General features: G+C 41.2%; 1 protein-coding gene across 11 annotated transcripts in view; it reads left to right on the top strand.

The window, feature by feature from the left end:
- The window catches only part of TSPOAP1 (TSPO associated protein 1), a 188,740-nt gene that overhangs the window by 127,937 nt on the left and 48,732 nt on the right, over positions 1 to 12,071 (top strand). For 10 of the 11 annotated variants that reach the window (XM_089657078.1, XM_089657071.1, XM_089657041.1 and 7 more), the window contains 4 exons: positions 5,064 to 5,150; positions 6,368 to 6,582; positions 6,736 to 6,845; positions 7,106 to 7,215. In XM_089657078.1, the coding sequence (XP_089513204.1) occupies positions 5,064 to 5,150; positions 6,368 to 6,582; positions 6,736 to 6,845; positions 7,106 to 7,215 (522 nt within the window). The remainder of the gene's footprint in view (positions 1 to 5,063; positions 5,151 to 6,367; positions 6,583 to 6,735; positions 6,846 to 7,105; positions 7,216 to 12,071) is intronic. The other variant, XM_089657033.1, reaches the window with a different exon arrangement.

Genomic DNA, 12,071 nt, shown 5'->3' with positions numbered 1-12,071 from the left:
TAGGAGGGGTTGAAATCCATTTACACCAAACCTCAAGCCCCACCATTTACACCAAACCTCAAGCCTCATCAAGCCCCACTGAAGATGGGGGTTAACCCTGAGATTAAATAGATGTGCAGCTGCGGGAACCTTGTGTGGCAGCTTCACAAGGCTGAAGCGCTGTTCTTCAAAGACTGTAGCATCAGCAGCAGGCAGGGGTTTTGTATTTATTGCTAATCCAAGACTAGTTTGTTTTAATGAACATTAGCTAATCCACACTGTGTGGGGACAGGCTCATTTTCCTGTGGTGTAGGCCACAGGTCAACAGCTTGCAGAAACTAGCTGATTTCATTAGCTAAATGGGTGCAACTGCAAAGCCAGCAATTTTACCAGGCTGGCAGCAAGACACTGGCATTAAGAAGCTGGGCATGGGTTTTTGAGGAGATTTTGGGACATTTTTTCTTCTGCTCCAGCAGATGCAAAAGAGATGCTTGTCTTGGGAAATCTACTGCTGGAGATGGCAGGGTGGGTGTATAAGAATGAGAATTTTGCATCACTTCACCCTCCTCAGCATGGCTTCATGACCCCCATCTCCAACTCTTAAACCCATTTTTAGGCCACAGATGTTGGGGCAGATGCAACAGAAGAATCTTTGGAGATAGATGTGAAGAACAGAAATTATAGGCCTTCTTTTCTGCTGACTTGTTTCATTAAGGTTCTGCTCCCACTGTGTTCTGGCTGTCCCTGGACAAAATACTTCCTCTTTGCTATTGTGTTTCTGAGCACTTTCCTTCTTTCCAGTTGGTGGCACCTAGGGACAGTTTGCCACATCATTCTCCACCCCTCCTAATCACTGCAACCCACTTGGCAGTAAGCTTATAGCTGTTAGAACATCTCTGCTTCTTGCTGCTCCCTGCCTAATAATCCCCCCTCCCCCTATAGTCCTTGTTCCATCTTCCTCATTCTCAATATCTAAAATGAGAAAAACTTGCACATGAACAAGATCATTCTCCTGTAGCAAGTACGTGATCATGTGATAAATAATGTGGTTGCCCATTGCCAGTTTGCAAACCTATGGGTTTATTAGCAGCAATTTCTAGTTAGGACCCTTGTTCTGGTGATAACTGTTTGAGTGCCTTTTCTTCACTTTGGAGAGATTCTCGCTCACTTCCCACTGTGTCCATAGAACAAGAAGTAAAGAAAAATCTCCCTCATTGGTCACCAATGGCAGTAAATAACCCTACTCAATTCAAATAACAAAAGTGTTGTTTTCAATATACTTTTAAAGTATGGAAAAATGTCTGCAAAGTGCTAAACAGAAAAAAATGACCTAAAACAAAGTTTTAAATTTTAAAAAATGTAAAAATCCTGTGAGTAGTGTTGTCTTATCTCATGCAACAATGTGTAGTTTTAATGGGCTCAGCGACAATCCATAACACTAGAATGGATGACCAGTGTATTTCTAAATGTATTTTCCCGCAGAAATTAGTCCAACAGTTCTTTTCTAGAGAGATGCACTTAATCAGCTCAGCGACAATCCATAAAACAGAGGTACAGAAAAGGCAGATGACAGGGAACCCAGAATATTCATGCAATCATCAGAAACCCTCAGAGGACCCACTTTCTCCTCACCCCACTTTCTCCTCATTCAACTCAACCAAAAAACCTTCCCTAATGTACACCTTTCCCATTGACCAAAGTGTCAAGCGATCTGGTTGGTTTTATGAGCATATTTGTTCTTAAGTGTAACAAACAATGTGTCTAGACCTAGAACAGCTGTATGCATAGATTTTAATTAAAAAGTTAAATAGATACTCTTTGTCTTGTTTATGACAAAACTGCAATCTTCACATCCTTGTACAAAGGTGGACACGACACTCGCGTTGAAATTCTCTTCACCATAAACAAGTACACTATGAATACCATATTTTTCACTACATAAGACGCACCTGACCATAAGACGCACCTAGGTTTTAGAGGAAAACAAGAAAAAAAATATTCTGAACCAATGGACTGCGGACACAGTACAGGAGATGACCAGAGACTGCGGACACAGTACAGGAGATGACCAGAGACTGCGGACACAGTACAGGAGATGACCAGAGACTGCGGACACAGTACAGGAGATGACCAGAGACTGCGGACACAGTACAGGAGATGACCAGAGACTGCGGACACAGTACAGGAGATGACCTGAGACTGCGGACACAGTACAGGGGATGACCTGAGACTGCGGACACAGTACAGGGGATGACCAGAGACTGCGGACACAGTACAGGGGATGACCTGAGACTGCGGACACAGTACAGGGGATGACCTGAGACTGCGGACACAGTACAGGGGATGACCTGAGACTGCGGACACAGTACAGGGGATGACCTGAGACTGCGGACACAGTACAGGGGATGACCTGAGACTGCGGACACAGTACAGGGGATGACCAGAGACTGCGGACACAGTACAGGAGAAGACCAGAGACTGCGGACACAGTACGGGAAAAGACCAGAGACTGCGGGCACAGTACGGGGGAAGACCAGAGACTGCGGGCACAGTACGGGAGAAGACCAGAGACTGCGGACACAGTACGGGGGAAGACCAGAGACTGCGGGCACAGTACGGGAGAAGACCAGAGACTGCGGGCACAGTACGGGAGAAGACCAGAGACTGCGGACACAGTACGGGAGAAGACCAGAGACTGCGGACACAGTACGGGAGAAGACCAGAGACTGCGGACACAGTACGGGAGAAGACCAGAGACTGCGGACACAGTACGGGAGAAGACCAGAGACTGCGGACACAGTACGGGAGAAGACCAGAGACTGCGGACACAGTACGGGAGAAGACCAGAGACTGCGGACACAGTACGGGAGAAGACCAGAGACTGCGGACACAGTACGGGAGAAGACCAGAGACTGCGGACACAGTACGGGAGAAGACCAGAGACTGCGGACACAGTACGGGAGAAGACCAGAGACTGCGGACACAGTACGGGAGAAGACCAGAGACTTTGCAGTCTCTGGTCTTCTCCTGTACTGTGTCTGCAGTCTCTGGTCATCTGTAGTATTTTCAGACACACTACAGGAGAAGACCAGAGACTTTGAAAATACTACAGATGACCAGAGACTGCGGACCTTTGGGGAGGGGGGGAGCGGGTACCCGAATTTGACAGGTATCTGCTTCACTTCCTCCCTCCCCGTCTTTTGGGACATGTGACAGATCCCAGAAGACTGCCGGACCATTCACAAAGCGAAGCGCTTCTCGCGCATGCGCAGTGGGCACCCGGCTGTGAAGCTGCAAGCTGCCAAAGCCAGGTGCCCACACTAAAGATGCCTGTGCCGGGAAAGAAGACCGTGAGGCCACCGCTGGACCAGGGAACAGGTAAGATTCTGTTGCAGAGAAGAGCCGAGTGGCCGGCCCCGTATTCTGACATGGCAGCGGCGGGAACACTAGGCCGGCCGCTCCATAAGATGCACAGACATTTTCCCCTATTTTTGGGGGGGATAAAGTGTGTCTTATGGAGTGAAAAATACGGTATTTAAGACCTTTCCACATCTAATCAAACAAACTTGCATTTTACAGTACTGGTAGATTTGCAAATAACCTGCTCCGAAACTCCCCCTGACTCTCCACATATTTATCCAAAAACAGGTTAACCCAACGTAATAAAGGTAAGGTAATTACCTTGTGCGTAAATTAACATAGTAAGGAGTCCTTTGCTATCATTTTGGTCAATAACATGAATATACACCATATATATATATATATATATATATATAAATTACAGTATCCTACAAGTAGCAAACAGTGGGTAGGGCCAAACTACACTGTGTACCTATGGATGCACACAGCTCGGCTTGGGAACGCACCTGTATGTGTGCCCCCTTAACACACAGCTTGTTATGGGTGCACATGCAGGGAAATAGGAGTGGAGAGTGACCACGGGGGACCCAAGAAGAGGAAGTAAGGAACCGCTCTGTACAATACCATTGCACAAAGCAGGTAACTCTAAGTAATTAAAAAAATATACTTTAGATCCATCTTAAACACACAGCAAGTGACTCTGAGCTGTTAGAACCACCTAAACGCCACTTTATGGCTCATGCACATGGGCTGCATTAGGATTGGTACACTTGTGCTGTATTCAGGTTTGTAAAGGAAGAATAAAAAAAAAAATCTGCAAGCTCTGTGTATAGACTGTATTTTACACTGCATGCATGTAAATGTTATAACATTTACATGCGTGCAGTGAAAATGATTTGTTTGTGCTGCCTGCTTCCTAGATACAGAAGGACGCTAGCTGGAAAAGCCATCTGCATCCTGCCAACAGAGGGATGCTAGTTGGAAGAAGGTGCCTGTGTCTTAGCAACCGAAGGCCATTTGCACTGTAAATACCATACACTTTTCTTTCTCAAATGTTACATGCATATAGCACTTTTTACATTTGATATTGCTATCCATCTTATGCCAGCAAGATCCTGCTTACTAGTTGTCATATTTTTATATAGCTGTGTGCATGTAACCTTTGTTGTTAGTTTTTTGTGAGGAGTATGAAAATATAGATTATCTGAAGAATGGAGTTCTACTTAGAATATACCAGTTAAATCCAAGAGATATTCCATCCCCAAACTTCTGCTTTATTATCTTACATTCTCATTAGGGAAAACAAAGATGTCTTTTGGAACTATACGCAGTAATTATTGCTCATGGACATTCTTTTCATTCTGGAGCTTATGTTAAGCTATTTTCTGCACTATGGACCACTTTATAGATGTTTATTACCTAATTTTCTTCAATGCACTTTAACTGCTTGCCATAACTGATGTAATCCTGAGGGTGGGACCATATTTTGTTTTTCTTTTTAAGTGCTCCTGTGCACACCTAGCGCATACACTAGCACTGAACTGATAGCACATTGCCCATTTATTAAAGTGCTTTACTGGTGTATAAAGCCTTTTAGAACTAGGGCTGCTAAATGTCATAAATGGATTTTCTTTGATCAGCTTAGTAAAAATGCAAAACAATGACTAATGAATACATTGCAATTTTATGTTTTATGACGTCTAATGCCCACTCCTTTTTTTTAGACGAGTTCTCCTCCTGGGATGTGATCAGTTGGGTAGACATTAGTCTGGATGGCAGCAGTCCGAGCTTTATTTATCTCTCAATTGATGGTATTCAATTTAGGACCTGTTTGTGTAAATAAAACCTGGTGTTGGTGTGGGGTAATTCACCCAGTAAAACAAGCATTTTGCATGGCATGTGTCACCACTGTGAAGGTCTTCCTGCATGTTCTTGTAGTATTTGACTTGGACTGTTGTGCTCAGCTTTGACGTGTAGGCCTTTGTATTCAAGTCTGGTATGCGAATGCATTTTTGCCATTAAAAATAGCAAAAATGTGTATATTTAGCTTTAAATGAAATACCAGATCAAATAAAATATTGATATCCTTTCAGTTACTCTTCAAATGAATTATAGAACAAAAAAAGACTAAACTACCCTACAGGCTACACTCCTCATACTCCTTTGGTCTAAATTCTTTACAATTCCAATTCTACACACCTCTGTCCATTTAATTTTGAGTGGAAAGTGCCAGAGTTACAGTGGGTGTCTCTTTAAATTAGGTGAAAATAATTTCTCAATCCCATTGTCACATAATCCATCAGCAATTCACAAATCCTAGCAGCAGTTTAATCTAGTGCTTTCACTGGACTGTGACAGCAGTCTGTGATCAGTCAAAGCTAGTTAGGAGATTACAGTGCAAACTAGATAAATGTTTTTCCAGAATATTTCTGAACTGCAGTGAGCATGTGCATACCAGTACATGGGCTACTCACAATGTTGTTTGTAAATATTTGGCTGCCAGATGGGTGGCTATTTCATATAAACAAATGAAAAAGTAAAAAGCATACAAACTCAGTGAATGCTACAGATGTTTAGATAGTTCAATGTATTTTTCAGTTGGAAGAACTAATCTGTGGAGCCTTTACTCTGGGATATGTAGTCGTCTACATTTTTGAGAAAATGGAGCAAACAGATTAAGGAAAGGAAAACCAACAAGTCTGAATTGTAACAGCAGCTGCAGTTCCCTTTTAATGCAGGATATTGTACTCTTATCATGGCTTCAGTTGTTTACATTTTTTTAAATTTTGATGACGGTAGGGTATTTTAAATTTCTGATATGCAGGTGGTTCTACATAGCATTCTCACTTACACGCTCCATTTTGTCTCATCTCATTTTTGTCAAAAATATAGTCATATTTGCCTTTTCTCTGTTAACACTTTGGGTGATGGGATTTGCTGTTTAAACATTGCTAAATCACACTTGTATCTGTAATAATTTTTTTTTTTGGTAAAAGATAGATTCAGACTGATACTTTTTTAATTGCAGATGTGAATGATTCAGTCTTTCGGACTGCAGATGAAAAGAGTAAGGCTGATCAGGAAAGAAGGTTGCCTGAGACACCAGAGCCAAGCCCCAAGACCAGCAATGTTGAGACCCCAAAACATGCAGCTGCCAAAAAAAGACAGAAGCCTGAAGCACCACACACCTCATCGAAATCAGAATCCACACATGAGAGTTCCAAATCCTGTCCCACACCAGAGGTAAAATCAGGTCACCCTTCTACCTTCTCTAAACAGCCATAATGTGTGAATGCTGAGTGATAATGAGTGTTATGATGATTTTTTCAGATTGTTGGAGTTGGAACATTTTAGTGGCAATGTGTTTCCAGAATGTTGTTAAATCTATTTCACCAGGTGGACACCGCCAGTGAAATGGAGGAGCTGGAACCAGATAGTGTGTCAATGAATCCAGAACCTGAAACCCGTCCCACTGCCAAGTTACAAGTCTTTCTTGCACGATACAGGTGAGTATACTTAAGTAATACCTGTCATATTAAAGGATGTTTGTAACAGCACTTTGCTCTGTCCTTTCAGCTACCTGAATGCATCCTGTCTCTGGGCCCAAGTCAGGGCTTAACAAACTTGAGTATAATTCTCACCTTTAACAGTTATATTTGTAGCTTGCACTATCATATTGCAACTTGCCAGTTAACCAGTATAGCATATTTGTACCTTGACATTACTATTAGGAAGTTTATAATGTATGATATATATGTTTTTCAAGCTACAATCCATTTGATGGGCCCAATGAAAATCCTGAAGCAGAGCTGCCTCTTACAGCTGGTGAATACATATACATCTATGGAGACATGGACGATGATGGATTTTATGAAGGTAGGTGAACTTAGATGCACTATTACATATTAATGCATTTAAGTGACACTGTTGCCAAATTAAATTGTAGAACAAATTCCCCTCCTAAAGAAGGTATTTATTTATTTTTATAATTCTTACAGCAAGTTATAGTAAGTACAAAGAAGATCAATTTTAAACATATGCATTCTGCCATGTGTAAGATAACATATCCATAGTTATGACAATAGTGCTTATAAGAAACAATGGCAAAAAAATACATTTCAAGACTTGTATAATGGAACTAATAACGATGTGGAAGGTTTTACAGTGTAAACTAAGGGAAAATGAAGGGGAATTGGTAAAGGAGTGTCCCAGGGTCAGCTTACCGGGTTAGGTTAAAAGTAATTTTGGGGTATAACAAAATATGAACTTTAAAAGGCAAGGGGTGGTGGGAATCATATGTGCCCTACCTTTCCCCTGACAGGCCAGTCCTGGAGTGGGAAAGAAGAAGAAAAAAAATACAGGGGTGATAGAAAGATATTGCCGAATTTCATGGTGGTGTGTTTCAGGGAACTGGTTAGGTCTCCCATGAGCATGATATTTATTCTGTCAAATCAGTGCTTTACTGTGGGCAAAATGGGTTATTTCCAGAGGGTTGGAATGCATGCAGGGCTGGCATTCATCAAGTAGATCAAGACCGAGCTTTTTTAAGCTAAGTGGAAGGGTAAGACCAAAAAAGTGATAGAGGTGCCTAATAGGATTCCCGCATGCCCAAAAAAAAGGGGGGATGTTTGGAACGATAAGGTGGTTTACTCCTGGTGTCTATTACCAGAGAGTTAGTCATAGCTGGATTCTAGGTATTTTTTTACTGATAGAGTATGTAATGGATAACCATAGAATCTGCAATTTATCTGTTAGGGTGAAGGTTAAGTCAAGGTCCCTTTTTCACCATTGTAGGAATGTCTGTGAGAGGTTTGTAGGTAAATGATGAAGTGTGTCTGACCGGCCTGATTTGGTGCATTTGTTCAAAAGGGGTCAGGGTGCATTTATTTGTAGAAGCTGGAGGAAATGTGGAGAGAAAAATGTAGTAACTGCTTCTGTCTCCAAGTTCCCATAGAGGTAAACCACAAATGGTTTTGGATGAAACCCACCTCTCATAATGCTGTGAAAAAGGGGTCTTGCATACCTGGTGAGAAAGCGGTGTTTCCAATTATGAGCAACAGTGCAGAAGGTTTGTAGATATGTTTTTTTTTCTATTGAAAATAGGTTTGGTTACAGTCTAGGTGGGCATATCGGGTAGGATGAGATTTGAGGTCTCTTGGTAGTTGCATGGCATTGCAACTCAAATATTGATTGGTAATGCACCATGGTAGGGGTTCTCCTATAAGATTGCTCAGTGTTGACCCACAGTTTAGTGTGTCAGGGTTTACACCACTCTGATTTTTGTTTAGGTCGATGGAGACATAGTATAGCTTAATGTCTGTTAGTGATACCTTTTGGTCTTAAGGTGCTGTAAAACCATACGTTTTAGTCTGGGCAGTTTGTTGACTCAAAGTGGGTGATGACTGACTGGTATATCATAAAAAAGGTGTTTAGTATTGTTATGGGTAGGGCCTGCAATATGTAGAAGATCTATGGCAGAACCTTTTGTTTAATTAAATTACATCTACCAAGCCACGAGAAGGTCCTCTGGGACCAGATGCAAATATGTTGCCTAATTTTCTGGAGGAATAGAAAGGAGATCTGAAATATTGCTCTAGGTAGTTAAATCCTTAGATATCTAGTGTCATCTAGTGTATTGAGAGTGGCGTAAGGAAATGTTTAATGTTTCCAGTTTTTTAAGGTTAATCTGAAAGTTTGGCATGTTTTTGTAGGTTTGCACATAAGTGAAGAAATAGAAATGTATAAAAAAGCAGTAGGTTGTCTGCAAATGCTGTTTTGTGTTTGTTATACCCCCCCCTTAATTCCTTTTATATCCAGATTCGTTATGACCCTCCTGTGGAGAGGTTTCAAAGTCAATATGAAGATTAGGGGGAGAGGGGGAAGCCCTGTCTGGTCCCATTTGTTATTGGGAAGGTGTTTGAAAATTTACCATTAACTCTAACCTTTGCCAAAGGGATATAATAGAGTGATTTGATCCACTGTGGTATACGTGGGCCCAATCTGTAGGATTCTAAAGTGAGTTGAAGGATGGACCAATTGACTCGGCTGAAGACTTTCTCCAGTCAGTGGAAAGGGGGATGCATAAGGTAGCCCATAGGTATAGAATTTTTGCAAATAGTTTGATATCCTCATTTGGGGTGAATGGGTCAATAATTAGGAAAAATTGTCAGATCCTTGCCCTTGTTTGAAATTACCATATTATGAGGGGGGCGACCATGCCATATTGATTTGATCACCTTTAAAAAGTGAGGTGAAAAAATAGGGAGGAATTGCCTTTAGTAAAGGATGGTGAACCTGCCTGGTCCAGAGGCTTTCCTGTTTTTGTTTAAGTTTGATAGCATGTTTAAGTTCCTGTGCAAATATTGGTGACTCTAGTAGGAATTTACCCTGATTGGCTATAGATGGAAGGTTAGAGGTAGGGTGCCCTTGGTCATAGGGTGAGAGGTTGTAAAGATTCTTATAGTAAGATCTAAATTCCTATGTTGTAAATATTTTCATCCCCACATTTGGAATAGATGTATGGTAAAAAAAGTTTTAGCTTGTTGATGTTGGATTTCACTAGGGTTGCCTTGACCTTAGATATACATATGGATCTGAGGGATTCACAGAGTTGAGTTACTTTAATTGCTAGATCAGGGGTTTGGAAGCATTTGTCTATGAGTTGTAGGTCTTTAATCTGAAGGAGGTTAGAGATCTGGTGGGATTTTTCATTTTTGAAGTCTGGCTCTGTGTTTAATCGGCAACCCTCAGACGTAAAGCTTTTGAGTTTCCCATATTGCGAAAGGATTAACATCTGGGGTAAAGTTGGTTTTACAGAAAATTTTCATTTACCTCTTAATGTCAGCTGCAACCTTAGTCTTATGGAGAAGGGATTAATTTCCTACCTCTAGATCAGTAAAGACTGGGGCGTGGCTAGAGAGTGTAATGTTACCTATATTAGTGTTCTTTACCACGGGGAGTAGACTAAGGAGAACCAGGAAGAAGTCTATCCAAGTGTAATTATTATGCACTTGAGAGAAAAAGGAATAATCCTTAGGGCTAGGATGGTGAACATGTCACATTTCCAAAATGGTCTAAATGTAGGCCTATTTTTGAGTCATTTAGGAGCAGTGTAGGAAGGTTTAGAGGAGGTTTTGTGTGGAGGAGTCTAGGATAGGGTCCAGAAGAAGGTGGAATCACCGCCTAGGATTAGTAACCCCTCCTTAAAGTCTCTTAGAGATCTGAGGGTATGGTCTAAAATTTTAGGTTGGTTTTGGTTTGGAAAAAAAACATTCGGTAGGGTGGCTGTTTGAGAACCGATGCTGCCCTTGAGCAATATTCATTGTACTTCTTCATGCATGAAGCTATCATCTAGGGTCCAGTCCAATACTTACTGGAGTTGTCAGTGAGTATACTAACCCCTCTGAATTTTTTTATCTAGGGAGCCAGTATGATAAATAGTAGAAAAGATAAGCGAATAAGGGAAAGGACCAAACAAAAATTATAAAACTTTTCTTTTTTTACCCAAACAATAAATATATCCACCAATCCCACCTTACAAAAAGTGTCCAAAATATCAAAAGAGTGTCCCAAATGTCTCAATTATCAAAATCTCCACACATGTAAGCCATTAAATTCTTTCTTCTTCAAACTTGCAAATCCTGATGACAATAAACCTCAAAGGAAAAAAAACTTAACATAGTGTCATACCTTTTAAATAATAAAACACACGTACCACTCTCTGTGCAACATGCAAAATCTATATTCACGTGTATACTCTATAAGTGAGTATCTATATACATGTAGAAATATATCAATGAAAGACACTCACATAAAGTGTCAGCTGCAAACATAAGTGAAACTAAAAATGTCACTCCAAACGATGTGTATCACCACACTCTATATACATAAGTGTACACCTTATACCCAAACCAGCAATCTCCACCTCATGTGCTGATGGATAATTACCCTATGTAGGAAAAGATAGGGCATCACACCACTCTGGGTTACTATCTCATCATTCAGATTTCAGGCTTCCTCCAATCCTAGGATTATTCCTCCATTTCCCTCATGAGAAAATTCACAATTACCGATAGTAGATAAAACACAGTCTTCCTTTATTTGGCAACTTACATTAAAATATGAGTGAAGCAGCTCCTCCTCACAGGGATACAGATACAGACAAGTTTAGGGAAACATTAACCGCATGTTCCCACTTCCAAGATGGCCGCGATCGCACTTCCGGTCAGCGTTGATACGTCTGACGTCACGTGTCTCTGACGCGTTTCGTCACTTCCTATGACTTTTTCAGAAGGTCAGAAGGATTTGCAAGTTTGAAGAAGAAAGAATTTAATGGCTTAAATGTGTGGAGATTTTGATAATTGAGACATTTGGGACACTCTTTTGATATTTTGGACACTTTTTGTAAGGTGGGATTGGTGGATATATTTATTGTTTGGGTAAAAAAAGAAAAGTTTTATAATTTTTGTTTGGTCTTCAAGGGTGGAGGTGGATAACTTTTCTGGGATATTCAGGTAGGGGTTTGACAGGAAGAGATGGACTAACAATTGAACCATAGTTCTGTGTCCAGTAGGTCGTTCCAGATGAATCAAGTGTCACAGCTATGATGGTGGTGGAGGGGGGTAGTTTGCTAGGTCAGGCTTGCAGCTTCCTAGTAACCAAGACTTTGAAATTGTGGGATGCCTTGTGGTGAAGGGATATCATCACCTGGTTAGACAAGATATTGGGGTGGG

This window comes from Staurois parvus, unplaced genomic scaffold, assembly GCF_062004578.1.
Source record: "Staurois parvus isolate SC_StPar_1 unplaced genomic scaffold, SC_StPar_1.0 ptg000029l, whole genome shotgun sequence".
NCBI lineage: Eukaryota > Metazoa > Chordata > Amphibia > Anura > Ranidae > Staurois > Staurois parvus.
Note: the sequence above shows the minus strand (reverse complement) of the source record. Positions and strands in the feature narration are given on the sequence as shown.